Source organism: Pistacia vera, unplaced genomic scaffold (assembly GCF_008641045.1).
Source record: "Pistacia vera cultivar Batoury unplaced genomic scaffold, PisVer_v2 Contig503, whole genome shotgun sequence".
Taxonomy (NCBI): Eukaryota; Viridiplantae; Streptophyta; class Magnoliopsida; order Sapindales; family Anacardiaceae; genus Pistacia; species Pistacia vera.
In genome coordinates, this window is record NW_022196339.1 from 543,956 (window position 1) to 563,540 (window position 19,585).

The window sequence follows — 19,585 nt, forward strand, 5'->3', positions numbered from 1 at the left end:
ATTGGATTTTAAATTTTATTTATTTTTAATGTTCGAAAATAAGGGTATATTGGTCATTTTCCATATATTCATCCATAGAAGTCTAACAGAGTTAATGAGAAGGTGATAAGTGATGGATTTTTTAAAATTTAAGGTTGAGTTTGATTAAAATTGGAAAAGTCACCATCTTAGTGAATTTCTCTCAAAGACGGGTACTAAGCGATTTTCTTTGTTTAAAATTAAGCAAAAATGCTAACCGAACAAGTACTTTGCAATCTCCCCTTAAAAAAAACGCAAAAATATAAACAAATACTAGCTTAATTTCCATACATTAGTCTTCCATTTCTTTCATCAATAAGCCATTTGCTAATCTATGGGTCCTTTTTTATTTTTTATTTTTTATTTTTTTTTAAGAACTTCACCCATCTGAAAGTAACTAATTAATCTATCACTCATGAATACTCTTTCTCTTGTTTTAGAACATTGAACCATTTTTTTAAAACTCGGCCCGACCAGTTCAATCGGGACCTTCACTGAGCCAGGTTAGCAATTTTTCTATTCACCGAAAACCCTAGAAATTGGGACGGTGATCGGCAAACAATAGAAGATCGAGATGTTAAGGCTTTTGAAGAGGAAGGGTCGGTAAGTGCAATGGTGGCAACAAAGATGATTTTCGATGAGTGAATCAACCGAAAATCGCACTGTTGCCGTCGATTGGCGAGGCAATCGGGGGAGGGGTGATATGGGTTTTAGTTAGGAGGCTAAGGGGAGTGTTTTCATGGTGATGGAGAGTGTTATCGTCGCCGAAAACATGCCCTATTTGCCCTGGTTTGTCCATGCCAATGGTAATTTTGGGAGTGTTTTTACAAAATTTCAAAGCTGTAAGGACTTACAGAATTTATAGGGTTGTTTTTGTTATATTTTAAACTTTTAGACACCGATTTAACCTATCAGTCTAATCTGTTAAACTGTTCAACCCACAACCCGACCACTTTACCTCGAGTTGGTTATTAAAACATTGCATTGAACTTCCTTTTTTCCGTTGTTTGTATCATTTAAAGAAGTTAGATTTGGTTAATTTATTAGGCTTGACAAATGGTTTGACCCAAATAGATCAATGGTGGTCAGTTAAGAAAAAGACCGATGTTATTTAAGTCTCATTTAAACTCTTTTTTAATTTGAATATTATCATCTAGAGACACTTTTGTAAGAAATGTACAATTAAAGACACCCTTTTAAGAAATCAACTAATTTATTAGAGGATACTTTAAAATAAAAGAAAAAATAAAAAAATTCACAACTAGAGGACACTGAACGTTAAAACACCATTTAATTTAATTTACCACTTAAAAGCAAGAATTACTGTATAGGGTAATGGGCTGGGTTATAGGGGGTCCTAACCCGTTTGGGTTGCCCCATAACCAACCCAATTACATTTAAATTAGTTAAAGCCAGCAATCAATGGCATGGCACGAAAAAAGCACGACACAATAAGACTCGATACAAAAAAAACACGGCACGGCACGACCCACAATTACAAAAGCAATACCACGGGCCTTAAAAAAGACACGTGGACAGCACGACACAAAAAAATAAAAAAAAATTTAAAATCAATGAAATGAAGATATAATTAAAGATTTTAAGAATTTATAAATTAATAAAAATGAAGACGTATAATAATTTTTAATCTTAATTTCTAAGTTTGTATTTGTAAAGTATAATTATAACTTATAAATAATAAAAAATAAAAAATGTTGAAATTCAATTAATATTTCAATATCTCATTATTTTATTATATTTCATAGTAATTATGTGTTTTTTTAATTAATATAAATACAAAATGCTAATAAATATAACATATAAAATATTTTTATAAAAATTATTAATAATAAATCAAAATTACCATAATTTATAAATATTAAATATTTTTACAAAACACACAGGCCGGCCCACGACACAGCCCAAGGCATAACACAATATATAACAGGCCGTGCCGTGGGTCTTTAAATTTGATGGACCAACACGACACAACAGAACACGAATTTTTACGAGTCTTAGCAAGGCACAACACAATAGGCCTTGAATTTTTAGGCACAGCCCCGTCCGCCGTCAGCTCTAAACTTAGTGGGAAGCTATTAAACGGTGTTCTTGTATTACAAAAGTCATTAATCAGATAAGTTTAGAGAAGTTTAAAGGGGAATTTAATGAGGTATAAAATTTGAAAGGCAAAGGAACCAAAGTATAGAGAAAATTCAAAAAAAAAAATCTTACACGGCCTTTGGACACTGATTTTCTTATCATGCTAATTTCTTTGGAGCAAGTCTTGCTAGATATGCGCAAGTGGCAGTGTATGGTTTCAGTGACAAGGTAAGCAGCTGCCTCAAAAATCAGGCGACCGATAATTAATATACAAACCTGACAATTGAGACGAGAAGATAATACAATGCAATTTTGTAATTTGTTGGTTAAGGAGTACTGCCATTAAATTTCTTCTGGGTCAAGATTAGCTTCACAGAAGCTCATAATATACAATAATTCACAAGCTGTTTAACTTATCAATGAACAACGCTTCCTAATAACATCTACACACAACATAAAAAAGAATACGAATATGCAACTAGGGGTTATCAGCTTGCCACGAAAACATCCACAGAATTTCATGTTTTTATTTTGTGGAAATACCGATGAACAATCAGCAAACAAAAAAAAAAAAACAAATTGAACAAATTGGAAAAATGATACTAAACAAATTATCAAAAGAAAAGCAAGTAAAACTATTACCAAGTCCTAATAAGATTACTATGACCAGGCAAGAAATAACCAGTAACAGTGTGTTCTTTTACTGTATTTTGCGTGTATTAACACTATGTATAACTAAATGATTGAATTTTAGGACTTAAAACAAGTCATACAAATTTCATTTGATAATATTCACAGAATAATAAATTATAGACAACAAAATCTGTTACACTTACCAATGGTCTACTGTCATTCTCACCCCAAGAAACATCGGTTGAGGACATAAGTTGCAAAATTAGCCACAAATCACCTACGGTAGCGATAACCGTTTGAAGTTGAAATATACGTGTAAACCCACGTTCAAATGTGCACTTAAATCCTTCTTATGAGAATACTCCCATTCTTTGTTTACAATTTTAAATGCCTAATATCAAAATAAGTGGTTGAGTAAATTAATCCTAAACAAAACTAGATAAGAAATTGAAAAATTGAAAAAAAAAAAAAAAGCCTAGATCAAGTGATACAATGTCCTCATAGGGAGGCCCAGCATGGAACCTTATGATGCATGTTTCACCATTGCTTCCATCCTTCTCAATAGTGTATGTAGGAGCCTTTGTCTTGTCAACAAGGTCTGGATAGAATGTTGAATTTATATCCTTGCACAATCTTTGGAGGTGGATTGTCTGGTCATAGTGAGTGATTATATTTGTTCCACTCGTATCCAGTGTGAACACGGTTGAAGTATTTTGGTTTTCTTGGTCGGTACTTGTCATGCCACCAATACACCTGTCAAATTGATTTTCAGAAAATAGAACTTATAAATGACTTGGAAAAAATAGCCAGACTATGTAGGCAAATCAGAGAAAGGACAAGATAAAGCACCTGCGGGTCCAGGTCACTTCTGCACCAGAGCCAAATAGGCATTCTTCTTCCATGGCTCCCATAGCTTTCATGGCTTTCAGCTCCAAGTATCTTCTGAAGGAGTTGGTTTTGATGCCATAGCTTCTTTAATCCACCGCCTTTGCTGCTCTTTCCAACACAGCTACACGTTTACGCTCCTGTTAACATAGCAAAACACTTACATAATTAAACCGAGACCATCTTCTAACTCATAAGATTCTTATTAGACAACAAAGATGTCGTATAAGCAAATTACCAATATAGCCCTGTCCTCGTCAGGGTCAATAGCTTCTTCATTTTCATCACCATGCAATAGTTCAGGTGAAAATGATCCAGGCTCTTCTTCTGCTTCTTGAGCCTCCCTGATATAAGTTCTGGAGAGAAATCCTGCATCTATATATCATAGACATATTAGCCAACTGTATCACTGCAATAATCTTAACAAAAAAAACAGATTTCAAGAAAAAAAAAACATACTATTCATCACTCTCAAGCTGAATGTCCTCTTCTTCAGACCTCAAATCATGATCGGTTTCAAATTATCTTCACCCTCCAAAGGTTGCTCAAGGTGTTGCAGATGCTTACGCAGCATTTTAGCATGTGATTTCTCAACAAGCCTGTAATGTACCAACATACTAATGAGGTCCAAAACAAGTTGTAAACAATGAAGTAAAGACATTTAAGGAGAGATAAGTACCTTTGCCTTGTATATATGGAGTCGTTAAGAATGGCTTCCCAATACTCAACCACCTTTGCGGTGCCAGTACGATTGTGATTCAATATGAGTTTGTAATGCTCAAGCCACTCTGTGTCTTCCTTGCAAAAGGTTTTGACATTGGTTCAATACTTGAATGCAACCCCTCTCTTCTGCAAGCAACTCAGCAGGAGGTTCCTCCCCACGCACTCTAGCTGATCCAGTGCATCCTTTTTTGTGCTCAGCTAGTTCCCAATCACAAACCACCATAAGTGCCTGTTGAATACATAGAGTCAAGATACTGTCACTTGAAATTCAACACTAAATATAACAAGAAACATTCGTTATACCAGCAATCTCAAACTGATATATTAAATTTTCCGGCATAACCTTGGGATAATTACCATTTGAACGGTCTTGAGTAATATTTCAACCAAAAACTACAGTTTGTGGGAAACAACAAGCTTCCAGACCAAGATATAAATAAATTTGAAAATGCAAGCATTATCTAAAAAGAGAGAGACAAATTCAACATGAAAGTTGAGATATGGGAGGAAATACTTTAAATTTAACAAACCTTACTTCATAATCTCTCCAAAGATTACGACTCAGCAACATAAATCCTACATAGTTATTTTCTTATAGCAGGGCTAATTTTATATTGAATAGAAAATTACGAAGGACATGCAAGATGGAAAAGTTTGTAAGAGAAATGCCTGAACAAAAGCAGTTTTCTGCATGTACGGCCAAAATTCTACCTCTAGCTGGGACAAAATAGCTACTCAGAAAGTCCATAAAAATGAAAGTGGATATACTCCAATACTCCTATGCATTGGGGTTGCCCTGTCCAAATCCAGATACATCTTGATGTCCTCACGAAGCTCTTCCATCTCTTAACTGTCAGGCTGTTCAAACAATACACATCAAACACCAATGTGAACAGTCTAAGTAATATTTAAGTATGTCTGTGAAAATGCAATCACATCAAACAATGAGATACACACATATACCTTGAAAACCTGTAAGGTTCATCTATTACAATGTCCAAGTCATCTGAACCACTGAGGTGGTTGCAGAGAATATCAATAGGCTTAACGACCCTCACGCAATTAATCTCAGATCTGACTTTGCTTTGATCAAAATGAAACTGTAGATAGAATATATAGTAACTCTTCAGATTGCAAATAGAAAGTCGCAGTAACATTAAAAAATAGATAGTGGAAGCACCTCAGCACCATACCTTTCCTCTTTCTTCTCCCAGTCTTGAAATTCAGCACGAGCACGTTCCCTCGCTAACAGTGCCTGCAGAAATATTAATCAAATAGCAGTAGAAAACTTTTCAAAAAAATTATATATTAACTTCAACAATAAAAAGCACAACGTTGTATCTTGGCCAAAAGTTCCACACAAAAACTTTTGCTTACCAAGGGACTAAGCTTAACATTTCTTCTTCATGTCGTGCTTTTTCAATAGCTCTTTCCTCTCTTCTCTTTTAACCTTCTCGATCTCTGCCTGCATCATGAAGGGATATATATAATGAAATCTGAAACTCCAAAGAAACCCCATGAAAAGCCAAAATTAAAGACGACAAAGAACTCGACAAGATACAGAGACAACAAAGTGCTTCAAATTTGTAAGAGGCAGTGACTTCTCATTAACTTTGATTCACATACCAGCCTTTCCTCTGTCTCTTTTTCTCTGCTTTAATGAAAATCCTCAAGCGGACACCTTGGGAAACACCCGCTCAATCTTCTTTCGCCACACAATCTGCAGCCCACACATTTACAACTCAATCACATTCAAAAAAAGAATCCTGCCTCTATTTGCAATCTAACATTTTTACTACTTTAATGCTCTTCCACATTACACCAAACTTCAAATTTCGAAATTTTCTTCAATATTAAAGATAACCTAAATTCACTTCATTACTGTACAGAACATAATTAAAAAAACCTTACCTCTCATTTAGTTGGCATCACCAAACGGATTCGAATCGTTTGAATAACCAGACACAGTCTGCGACTTCAACTTCTTTGCAACTCTTGCTGCCTTAAGAACAAAATTACATAATCAATAAATTAATTTAAGAAATTAAATTTAAAAAGGAAAAACAAAGTAAATAATTTACCTTTCTCTGAGCTTTTTTGGCCAAATATTCAGAAATTTCTTCCTCCGTAATCCTCCTCGAAGACCTTCGCTTTTTGTGGGCACGATCGCTCTCGTCGCTATCATCACCAGAAACATCCGAGTCGCTATCACGTCTACTACTTTTGCTTTTGCTCTTGCTTCTGCTTTTGCTTCTGCTTCGGTCTTTGTGCTTCTGTGAGCTCCTCGACGGCGACTCATCCGACTCAATGTATGATTCAGGCTCGGATTCCGACTCGGATGCAGAGTCGTCAGATCTCCTTTTACGACTTCGGCTTCTTCGTTTTGAAGACGACGACGTTTCTCTCCTGTTCCTACCGTGATTTCCCATTTTCGCTTGAACGTTGCTATTCGGAAAATAGGGCTTTGAGTTATGGTCCTCCTCTGTGATAAGATAGAAGAATGAGAATTGAGAGTTTAAGGGAAGAGAACTTTTATTGATTATAGCCTGCTTAAACCCTATTTGTTTTAGACTTTATATAGCCTTACAAATTATTCTTCTTTGCCTAATGCTAATCTAATCGCCTAATTCTAATTATCCTAATTCTAAAAGAATCCTAACAGGCTTCGTGGGCTGGCTGGGATGTTTCGCAAAGGGGGTTTGATGCTGGAGGTTGTTTGTTTGTGCTGTGGCATGGGACCTGGCGAGTTCTGGTGGTCATTGGAACGTTTTTTTTTTTTTTCGGTTGGGTGATGTTTGCTGCTATCCTCAAAGAGAAAACTCATTTAGCTTGTCTTTGGGAGGTGGCCAAGTTGAATTCGGCTTGGGGCCTTTGTGGGCTGATGACCGAGTGGCTTAGAGATAGGCTTAATGGGATCTTAAGTTGGTTCTGGGCCATAAGCCTTGTCTCTATTTTTCCTTTGGGCTACCTTGGGCGGTTAATGAAGATGAAGCAGGTTGGGTTTGGGCCGGTTTGGTGCAGTTCTCTGGTTTGGTCTTGTTCTTGTTTCTCGGCTGGGCAAGGAATTGTAGGTGGGCTGTTAGTCGTGGCCTTTCCTTCTTCTTGGGCCATGTGCTGGCAGTGGAGGGATCTCTTTGGGCTTGTGGTTTGTAGCTTGTATAGTTTCTAAAGGTTTTTTTTTTTTTTTTGTTTGGGGCTAAGGCCTGAATTTTAGTTAGATTTGCTTGTAGAGGATTGTTTATCTTTTTGTCTCCTGGCCTTTCTTTTGTTGAGCTCTTGGCCTGTCCAAGTTGCTTGTTTAGCTTGACGGGGAGTCCCCTCTTTTAAGGTGTATTTTTTATTTTATTTTCATAAAATTACTGGTTTATCCATAAAGAAAAAAGAATCCTAGCACTGTCTGTTATGGAGGGAAAGGGATATGATTTTGCGACTCACTAAATCGACTCATTTTTATGTCTTCATCCCGGTTCAGGATGGTTCGAATTTGATTTAACTTTTAGTTTCTTTTTTTTTTTTTCAGAGTTAGAAAGGGTTTTATTTTTGTTTTAAGTTAATTTTTAAATATTATTTTATTCATCTATAATTTAATTTAATTTATGTTTAAAGCTTAATTTTATTTGTCCTTTATTTTAGAAATTAAGGATAAATTAGTCTTTTCAACCAGTTTATCAATCTATCAAAGTTTGGGTTTAGGCTGGTTTGTGTGGATTTTTCAAAATTTAAGATGAACTTGATACCATTTTGTTTGATAGTAACAATGATGATGGTATCACATCTATGCTTTTGTTTATGGAGAATAAACAATTCCTCTTATTCCAATGAATAAAGTCTAAAATTCAATGCATTATATATGTATAATCACTTCTTTTTTTTAGATATGGTAATTGGCCACCTCATTGGTACAACTTGAACTCAAGGTTGGAGGCGCTATGTATAATCATTACTTTTCAATAGAGTCATTTTATTTTCTCTGCATGAAAAAACTTAAATTACAATACTTAATAATAAGGTGAGCACATATACGAAACTTTTATCATAAACACAAAATAGAATCACTGGTGCTGTACATTATTAGTGAGTGGATTTAGCTTGTAACTTTTGGGTCATTTCTCAACTAAATAGACATCTTTTAGGCAAAACGGCCGCACTGGAAGGTTATGGACCGGGCCAAAAAGGTACAGATCCAGCGAAAATGGGTTCAAAAGAATTGATTTTAAACAGACCCAAAATATTTCACCCATACCCTATCCTATGCGAGAACGGGTAAACCCGCGGGTACCCATACTATTCAATGCAGTTTTCATTTGTTACAATCACAACCCCAATTTCTGCACTTTTCATTTGTTACTATCACACCCCCACAAACACAACCCCGATCATATCATAAAAACAATAGATTGAAATCAAATTTCAAAATATCATGAAGAAAAGAACTGAATATAGCAAATCCTCAAGCAAAGCTACTATAAAATTCTAAAGTAACCAATAAAATAGTGAAAAGTTAGAAAAAAAAAAAAAAAATAAATAAAAATAAAATTGCAGAGTAGCAGATTTCTCAAGAATTCTATTATTCATACTCCCACATAACAGTGTAGATTTGCATTACTAGAAAATAAAACACAACAAAACAAAATACTTCTCTAAAATTGCATCAAAGAATAAAATCAAACTTCCCTCTTCATGAGAAAGAGAATTTCAGACTACATAAATAATACAAATAATTTTTATTTTAATTAAATGGGAGCAATCTATTAAATATTTATTTTAATCACCAAATCCTGTAAAACAAACCCAATCAAACAACAATTCATCCATTTCTTTAACAAAATGAAAGAAACAGACTTTCGAAAATGTCCCTGGATATGGCTTTAACGCATCATATATTACACATGTTTCATCAAATTAGTCAAAAACCCCAAAATGTGAGATCTTGGCTTTTAATTTTATACCAACTGTGAGTCCAAAACAGAGTTATGGTTAAAAAAATGTCCTACAAAACAGATTCAAAAGAGAAGAGAAGAGATTACTTACAGTAGCCAAATGCAACAGCTGATTTATCTTCTGTTGACATGTGAATGACTATACAAGCCATATTTGGAAGATTCAAGCCATATTTGGAAGATTCGTAATATCCTCCAAGTATGGTAGTTTAGATAGAATTATATTATTGTCTTCTACGTATTAATTTACATTTATTTCCTTTATTTTATTTCCTTATATGTTACATTTGCAATTGTATAAATTGTAACTTTTGTACATGAAATATAATATACAAAAATCATTCTTCTCTCTTTCTTCCCTGCTTATACTCTTTCGGCATACTCAGCAACTTTAGTTGTTTCTCTTGCCTCTCTTCTTCTTGCACTCTTTGGTAACTCGGTTGCCTCTTCGTGCTACTCCAATATCATATTCTTACATGGTATCAAAGCAGGTTGCCCTGCCAGCCACTCTCCTTGTTACGTGCCAATAATCCAACTCCTGTCCCTTTCCTTTTTTTCCTGCAAAACAAATTCAAGGATTAGTCCTTCAAAACCAAATGGATCCAAACCAAACAAACCCAATTGGGCTTGATCCAACAAACAACCAAACTGAACCAAACCCACACACAAACAGACCCAAATATAGAGCCCAATCAAGATAACCAAACCAGGCCCAACCCAAATACTTTTCCAGGCCCAAACACCTTTCCTTTCGGGTTTTCGGGTCAAACCGACCCGAACCCATTTCCCTACAAATTCTAGATCTTACAGCCCCAATCTCGCCAGTGGGAGCTCGACGATCCCCTCTATTCCTCCGCATCAGATGGACCAGAGCTTGTTCTAGTTAAACACATTCTCATTGGCACAAAGAACTACGCGATCTAGGCTCGCGACTTTCGGCGGCCTTTAATCGCCAAAGACAAAGACAAGTTTATAGATGGCACCGTCACACCACCAGAAGAACCCCATCTCCATAAACTTTGGACCAGATGTAACATGCTGGTCCGTTCGTGGATCGGCCACTCCCTAACCCAAGAGATTGCTGCTGGTTTACCTCCAACAGAAATTGTCGAGGAGCTCTGGCAATTTATCAAAGAAATGTATGGCCAGTTGGATCTTGCCAAACTCTTCACTTTACAGCAAAGTCTCGCTGACGTTAAGCAACAAAATCAGACAGTGACGGTCTATTACAATCGACTCTCGGCCTTACGGAATAAGCTTGATGTCATCACCGATCCTCTTCGTGGACCACCGGAAACACTGCAGCAGTTCCAACAGATCAAAGAACAAGATCGTTTAATCCATTTTCTCCTTGGATTAAACGAAAATTTCCTAGCCTTCTACACCCAAATGTTGGCCACCACATCACCGATGTCCCTCCGCCGTGTCTACCAACTTGCTGTCCAGGATGAGAGTTAACGACTAGCCTCCATGGAATCACCACGGTTGGGTGATTCCATGGCCTTTGCAACTGACAGAGAAACCAAAAAGGAAGGGTTGCGGCTAGGTTTTCCAAATGAGAAAGAGAAGGGTAATTTTATATACAAAGCAATGAATGGCCAGGATCATCTCCAGCAATCTGACAGCCCACAAGCAGTCAACCAAGTCAATGGAGTCAACAGTCAACTCGGTCAAACTTTTGGAAATTCATCTAATGGCTCATATTTCATCAACTCTCAAAGTGGATCAACTGGTTCAGGATCATTCCGATCGAATAGAAAAATGTATTGTGACTACTGCAAAAGGCAAAACCACAATCGGGACAGATGCTGGAAATTACATGGTTACCCTAAGAACAAAATTGGCAATCCGACCGCAAATAGTGTGACTGTCACTACCACATCAGGATCTGAGGCCCAATCATCCTTGATCAAGCCTGAACAAATCACTCAACTCATCCAGATGCTGAATCAACTCCCAACAAACAACGCTTCCGCTGGTTATGCAGGTACATCTTTTTGTTTTAGTAATTCAATTTCCCATGATTTATGGATTATTGACTCAGGTGCTAGTGATCACATAATTTGTGACCCTAAATATTTCCAATCACACACAAACACTATTACACAATTATCAGTTCGAATGCTGAATGGCAATATTGCCAACGCCACCCATACAGGGGTAGTCAAACTTACTGAAAGCATAACTCTCAGAAATGTTCTTTTTGTCCCTGCTTTCAATTTTAATCTCATATCAGTATCCAAATTTTGCACTGACAATGATTGCACATTGCAATTCCTTCCGGATATGTGTACCTTTCAGGACCTTTTGACTGACAAATAGATGGGTTTGGGTAAGGCCCACCAAGGTCTCTACTCCTGGGAGCCTTTTTTCTTTTCCTAGAAATAAAAACTATTATTGTAATGCCAATTTTAATAATAAATCTCGAATTTTCCATCACAGAATGGGTCACAGTGCATCTATACCTCACTCTAATTGTCCAATTTGTCCCACTGCTAAACAACCAAGAACAAGTTTTCCCATTAGCACATCCTCCACAAACCACCCTTTTGCCCTAATCCATCTTGATATCTAGGGCCTATACTCTGTTCCCAATCATGATGGATCCTAGTATTTCCTTACCGTCGTGGATGATTTTTCCTGCAGAACTTAGATATTCTTCATGCAATCCAAAGCTCAAGCCTTTTCTCATATCCTCAACTTTCTCTTCATGGTCCAAACACAATTCCAAACAAGGGTTCAAAGGGTTAGGATTGACAATGCTTTAGAATTTTTTAACCAGCAGTGCTCTTTCTTATTCCTTTCCCACGGGATTCTCCACGAGAGTTCATGCACTTATACTCCTCAACAAAATGGGATTGTTGAACGAAAACACCGTTACCTCTTAGAAGTAGCCCGAGCCCTCAAACACCAAGCTCATATCCCCGCCACCTTTTGGGGCGAATGTGTGATTACTACTACCTATCTCATTAATCGCATGCCTTCACAAGTTATTGGAGGTAAAACTCCTTTTGAATTACTGTTTGGAAAGATACCTGATAACACTCACTTACGAGTTTTTAGTTGTTTATGTTATTCCACCATAGTGGGTTCCCGTGACAAGTTTGCTTCTCGTGCCAGGAAATGTATTTTCATGAGATATCCTATGCTTCAAAAAGGGTATCGCCTTTATGATCCTCAACTTAACAAATTCTTTGTTAGCAGAGATGTTGTCTTCCATGAGAGTTCTTTTCCTTTCTCGGAAAGTGCCACTGCATCCCCTCCATCAGCTCCTACCTCATTGGATCATCAGCTAGATACTCCCATCACTATGGTTCCCATTCCGCTTACTCAGCTACAGTCTAATCATACTCCTGATTCGCATCCTAACTCCACATTTTCTAATACACCTCCAAGATCTCCCCACACCACAGATCCTTCCTCTTTAGGTCCCACTCATGATACTTCCCTACTTATAGATATGGCTATTCCTACTTCTTCACCAGCTACTGTTCCATACGTCGGTCTTCCAGAGCTACACGGCCACCTGTCTGGATGGCTGATTGCATTTGTTCCACTATGGAAGGTATTACTTATCCCATATCTAAATATGTCAGTTTTGACAGATTATCTCCTGGACATAGATTCTGTATGAGCAATATTTTCGTCGATCGGGAACCAGTCACCTTTTCTGATGTCGTTCGACATGATTATTAGCTTCAGGCCATGGAGACAGAATTAAATGCTTTAGTCAGCAATCACACATGGGACCTCATTTCCCAACCCTCACACAAGAAACCTATTGGTTGTAAGTGGGTCTACAAAATAAAATACCGTGTTGATGGTTCCATCGAAATGTATAAAGCTCGCCTTGTTGCCAAAGGCTTTAGTCAATGAGAAGGGTTTGACTATCAGGAAACCTTCTCCCCTGTAGCCCAACATGTTACTATCCGTAAATTCCTTTCTGTAGCTTCTTACCATGATTGGCCACTTCATCAGATGGACATCCATAATGCCTTTCTTCATGGGGATTTCAATGAGGAGATTTTTATGGATATTCCTCCCGGTCTTCGCAATCAGGGGGAGAATCTTGTATATCAATTACGGAAATCTTTATATGGGCTAAAGCAAGCAACGCGGCAGTGGAATGCAAAGTTCACAGAAGCTCTCACAGCCATTGAATTCACTCAATCCAAGCATGATCATGCCCTATTCTCCAAACAAAAGGGTGAGTCTTTCATCAGTCTCATAGTTTATGTTGATGACATTCTTATTACAGGAAACGACGAGAAAGCAATCACAGAATTTAAAGAGTATCTTCACAGTACATTCCATATTAAAGATTTAGGGGCACCAAAGTTTTTTCTGGGTATTGAGATTGCTCGTTCCTCAGAAGGAATATCCCTCAGCCAACGGAAATATGTGCTTGAACTCATTGCGGATTTAGGGTTAGGCGCATGCAAACCAAATGTCATTCCCATAGAACAAAATGTTAAGCTTACCACACACGAATATGATGAGAAAGCCAAAATCCTAAGAATGATCCATTATTAGAAGATAGCTCCAACTATCAACGGCTTGTCGGAAGGCTCATTTATCTTATCATGACTCAACTAGATATCAGCTATGTAGTTCAAATCCTCAGCCAATTCATGCATGCCCCAAAGCAATCCCACATGGATGCAGCAGTGAAGGTACTAAAATATTTGAAGGGTTGTCCAGGGTTGGGACTTCTTTTACCAAGGAAATGAGACCTCAACGTCACTGCATACTGCAACTCAGATTGGGGTTCATGTCCAATGACAGGAAGATCTCTCACTGGTTTCTGTGTTAAACTTGGGAAATCGCTTATCTCATGGAAAACAAAGAAACAATCTACCGTATCGCTCTCATCAGCAGAGGCAGAATACAGAGCCATGGCCAAAACCACATGTGAGGTCACATGGATTCTTAGATTATTACAGGATATGAATCTACAAGTGGAAACACCAATTAAACTATATTACGACAACAAAGCAGCCAATGACATCGCAGCCAATCCAGTCTTCCATGAAAGAACAAAGCATATAGAGATTGATTGCCACTTTGTTAGAGACAAGATACAGGAAGGTATAATTAAAACAGAGCACATCCGAACCTCAGATCAGCCAGCCGACATATTCACAAAACCATTGTGTCAGAGGCAACATTCACAATTATTGGGCAAGTTCAAAGTTCATGACATTTATAAACCACGAGCTTAAGGGGGAGTGTTGACATGTGAACGACTGTACAAGCCATATTTGGAAGATTTGTAATATCCTCCAAGTATGGTAGTTTAGGTAGAATTATATTATTGCCTTGTACGTATTGATTTACATTTATTTCCTTACATGTTACATTTGCAATTGTATAAATTGTAACTCTTGTACATGAAATATAATATACAAAAATCATTCTTCTCTCTTTCTTCCCTGCTTATACTCTTTCGGCATACTCAGCAACTTTAGTTGCTTCTCTTGCCTCTCTTCTTCTTGCACTCTTTGCTAACTCAGTTGCCTCTTCATGCTACTCCAATATCAGATTCTTACATCTTCAATCAGGCGCTTGAGTGACAAAAGAGAAGAAGATCCCGGTTGTACCTCAGCTCCCAAATTCAATTTACTGGCCGGTTTTAGTTGAGAGAAGAGAGAAGGAGATGGTTGAGAAACTGAGAAGAGAAAGAGGAGAAGACAGAAGAGTCCATGTCGAAGAGGATGCAGATGGAGATTAGTTTTAGGAATTAGGGATGTAGGCCTGGGCTACTCTTTTTTTTATACACGGGTATGGGTCCAAATTGACTGATCTAGTGTGAAAGACGCTTATATGAAACACAAAAAAAAAGTCATACATGGTAAGCTTAAAACCGATATTATCATGGTGATGCTAAAACAGTAAAACTTGCCAATCATGGTGCAAAAATTAAATGAAACTGTAAACAAGATGAAGGGATTTTTCAATTCTCAGAGACAACCCAAAGTCTAGAACGACAATCTGACATTATAATAATAATTAAAGTTAAATTAATCATTATCCTACCCCATCCACTACAATTTAAATAATCAGTTGAATCATCAAATGTAAAATATGAAAATACCAATTCTTCCTTCCTATCTGTGAAGAAAAAGTAAACAAAGAGCAAGAAAATCTTATGTCAAGTCCTAAGCATTTTATCTTTTCAATTCACTTCAACCTCAGCAGATAGGTAATTCGACTGAAGGACTTCTTGACCAGAAACTTTCGCCTGGGAAAGCTTCAGTACTTGCACAGCTTCCTCCACTTTGGCGGCTAACGACTCTGGTGACTCCAATAAAAGCAGGAGTTCCGAGTTGTCCATCTCCAAAAGCATCCCCGTTATCTTTGCAACAAGATCAGGCTGCACAAGCGTTTTATATTTTCAATATTATGTTGAATACATTTCTTAAACTAGAAACAATATGCAATATTTACCTGGTGTTTCTCCACAAGGGGATACAAGTGTTCGCCAAGTATCTGTTTTTGCTGCTCTGGAGTAGCAGCAGCGAGCATACTGTTCAGCATCTCTGGTTTTCGTGCTACCCCTTCAGCAGAGTTAGAAGCAGCAGATGTCACTCCAGATCCTTTATTCATATCACGTGTACGGCCATTTGGTACATACTTGCTCTGCCCACCCCGCTGTGATATATCAAACATGTATAACAAGTCATTAACAAAAATATCAATTTGAATAACCATTAAAGACGACATCATCTCTAATTTTAAAACTCAAATTAACGCAAGTAAAACCTGACATGCTACCTTAGGTTGCATTTAAGAAGTAAACAAGAATTTTGTTGATACAAATATAAGAATAAGAGACCAAGAATTAAGAGCTACACAGCAGTGAAGATGGAATAACATGAAACTGTAACTAGAGCAAACCCTAAAATGTCAGCACACGAACTTGATTGATAAGACTGAATAGTACAAAACACGGATCCAAACCTGCTGATTGCTTGAATCTTTTGAAGGCGCCACAGATTGACTGGGATGCTGCATATAGTGAGCACCAGTCTGTGGAAGCACATGCCCATTCGTCCTACCCCGGTTTTGTCTATGCTGTTTCTGATTGTGAGCCTGTTGACAAAAATTTAAAGGCCAAAGTAAGCAAGTTGTGTGGATAACCATAACCTAACAGAAGATCCCCACAGATAGTAGATTTAGTAAAGCTGGACAAGCACTCTTACAACTGAAAGTGTTGATGCTTGAAATGCTGGTCTGGCTGAAGGAGCAAAGCCATTTGCCCTCCATCCAGCCCTCAAACCCAATGGTTGGTACATCAGCCCAGGTCGTGGGGGTAATTGTGAAACAACACCAGAAGGAGCTGTATAGTAAAGAGGAGAATATCCACCAGGAATTACATTAGCTGAAGGTCCCGCTAATCCAGCCATCTGCTGTGCATACTGAAGCTGCAGTTGTACTTGTCTATCCTCCTTCCTTTGAGCAATAGCCACATACAACGGCTTGCGGTGAAACATATATCCTGTTAAGTATAAAATTAATAAATAACTGGCAGCTTAAATACCCAACATTTCCTTAAAATAATCAACAAGTTCTTTGCTAGAAAATATACTTCTTCACCAAATCCATGAACCTAATACATATCTTTCTACTAAATAGAGGCATAACAAGTCTGGGTATTAACATACCTAAGTTGATGGCTCACTTGAATCTTTCCAACTTTCATATTAGGCGGCATTTTTTATAATACTGGATGGTATAGATATCCGGCATAGATATTGAGTATAGCTTAACCATTGTATAAAGATGTGCAATCATTAAAAACACTACTTTATCTCCATCAATGATACCAGCATCATAGAATGACCCTTCATAGTAATAGTCACTATATCCTTTGAACCTTAATACAAAGAAACCTAGGTAAATAAAACGAGTACTGGTACATCTGATATGATTTATCAGGTTCACTACAGGATAATGGAAGGAGGGGAGCTTCCCTTCTTCCACGTTAGGGCACTGTAAAAGTAAACCCATTTTTAAGTCCCAAATCAAAGCTTTATCGACTTACCATGAAAAGTGCTCACAGCCTTGCTGGCCTCCTCAGGGGTAGAGAAGCTGACAAATCCAAAGCCCTTACTTATTCCTTTTTCATCTCGCATAAGTTTTGCGGAAGTAATGGTGCCACACTGACTGAAGTGCTCTCTTAGCTCTTCATCAGTGACATCATCATCAATGTTCTTGACATAGATGTTTGATCCCTACAATTTATACGAAGATAAGCAAGAATAAGAAGTAAAAACCATTATATGTAAATAAATCCGAGGAGTGAAATTAAACCAGTCACTACCTTGTATTTCAAGATTTTCTCATTACGTTTCTCCTCAAACTGGCGACGCAATATTTGCTCACGCTCTGCTTTCTTTTGTGCCCTTGCTACATACAGCACCTTTGACCCTACTCAAGAGGAATAAAGTGAAACAGGAGAACTTTATTAGGCCACTGTCAACTCCTCAATTAAGGCAAAATAATAATAATAATAATAATACAAAACCCACCAAGTTGTGATCCATTCATTGCCTCCAATGCCTGTCTAGCATCATCTGGATTATCGAAGTTCACAAAGCCGAAACCTCTGGAGGCCCCATTTTCATCCTTTGCAAAAGCCAGGCTAGCAATTTTCCCAAACTCAGAAAATTTCACTGTCAGAAGTTCTTTAGAAGTAGCCCGACCCTCAAACACCAAGCTCATATCCCGCCACCTTTTGGGGCGAATGTGTGATTACTGCTACCTATCTCATTAATCGCATGCCTTCACAAGTTATTGGAGGTAAAACTCCTTTTGAATTACTATTTGGAAAGATACCTGATAACACTCACTTACAAGTTTTTAGTTGTTTGTTATTCCACCATAGGGGTTCCCATGACAAGTTTGCTTCCATGACAGAATGTATTTTCATGGGATATCCTATGCTTCAAAAAGGGTATCGCTTTATGATCCTCAACTAACAAATTCTTTGTTAGCAGAGATGTTGTCTTCCTGAGAGTTCTTTTCCTTTCTCGGAAAGTGCCACGCATCCCATCAGCTCCTGCCTCATTGGATCATCAGCCAGATACTCCCATCACTGTGGTTCCCATTCCGCTTACTCAGCTACAGTCTGATCATACCTGATTCGCGTCCTAATCCACATTTTTGATACACCTCCAAGATCTCCCCACACCATGAATCCTTCTCTTCGGGTCCCACTCAGGATACTTCCCTACTTATAGATATGGCTATTCCTACTTTTCACAGCTACTATTCTTTAGTCGGTCTTCCAGAGCTACCCGACCACCTGTCTGGACGGCTGATTGCATTTGTTCCACTATGGAAAGTATTACTTATCCCATATCTAAATATGTCGGTTTTAACAGATTATCTCCTGGACACAGATTATCTCCTGCACAGATTCTGTATGAGCAATATTTCCGCCGATTGGGAACCAATCACCTTTTCTGATGTCGTTCGACATGATATTTGGCTCCAGGCCATGGAGACAGAATTAAATTCTCTAGTTAGCATCACACATGGGACCTCATTTCCCACCCTCCCACAGGAAACCTATTGGTTGTAAATGGGTCTACAAAATAAAATATCGTGCTGATGGCTCCATCGAAATGTATAAAGCCCGCCTTGTTGCCAAAGGCTTTAGTCAACGGGAGGGTTTGACTATCAGGAAACCTTCTCCCCTGTAGCCCAACATGTCACTATCCGTACATTCTTTCTGTAGTTTCTTACCATGATTGGCCACTTCATCAGATGGACGTCCATAATGACTTTCTTCATGAGGATCTCAATGAAGAGATTTTCAGGATATTCCTCCCGGTCTTCGCAATCAGGGGAGAATTTGTATGTCGATTACGGAAATCTTTATAGGGCTAAAGCAAGCAACGCGGCAGTCGCATGCAAAGTTCACGGAAGCTCTCACAGCCATTGAATTCACTCAATCCAAGCATGATTATGCCCATTTCTCCAAACAAAGGGTGAGTCTTTCATCAGTCTCATAGTTTAGTTGATGCATTCTTATTACAGGAAACGACGAGAAAGCAATCACAGAATTAAAGAGTATCTTCACAGTACATTTTGCATTAAAGATTTAGGGGCACCAAAGTTTTTTCTGGGTATTGAGATTGCTGCGTTCTCAGAAGGAATATCCCTCAGCCAACGGAATATGTGCTGAACTCATTGTGGATTCAGGGTTAGCTGCATGCAAACCAAGTGTCATTTTCGTAGAACAAAATGTTAAGCTTACCACACACGAATATGATGAGAAA

General features: G+C 37.8%; 1 protein-coding gene and 1 pseudogene across 1 annotated transcript; both read right to left on the minus strand.

Annotated features, from left to right (window-relative positions):
* Positions 1-2,938: 2,938 nt before the first annotated feature.
* Positions 2,939-7,151, minus strand: LOC116105730 (annotated as a pseudogene).
* An 8,190-nt stretch (positions 7,152-15,341) lies between these two features.
* On the minus strand, positions 15,342-18,023 carry LOC116105679 (polyadenylate-binding protein 7-like). Its single transcript, XM_031392093.1, has 7 exons — positions 17,831-18,023; positions 17,623-17,729; positions 17,344-17,533; positions 16,490-16,797; positions 16,260-16,391; positions 15,747-15,950; positions 15,342-15,672 (listed from the first exon to the last, which is right to left on the minus strand). The coding sequence occupies exons 1-7, from the start codon at positions 18,021-18,023 to the stop codon at positions 15,475-15,477; spliced, it is 1,332 nt and encodes a 443-aa protein (XP_031247953.1). The 3' UTR covers positions 15,342-15,474.
* Between the last annotated feature and the right edge of the window lie 1,562 nt (positions 18,024-19,585).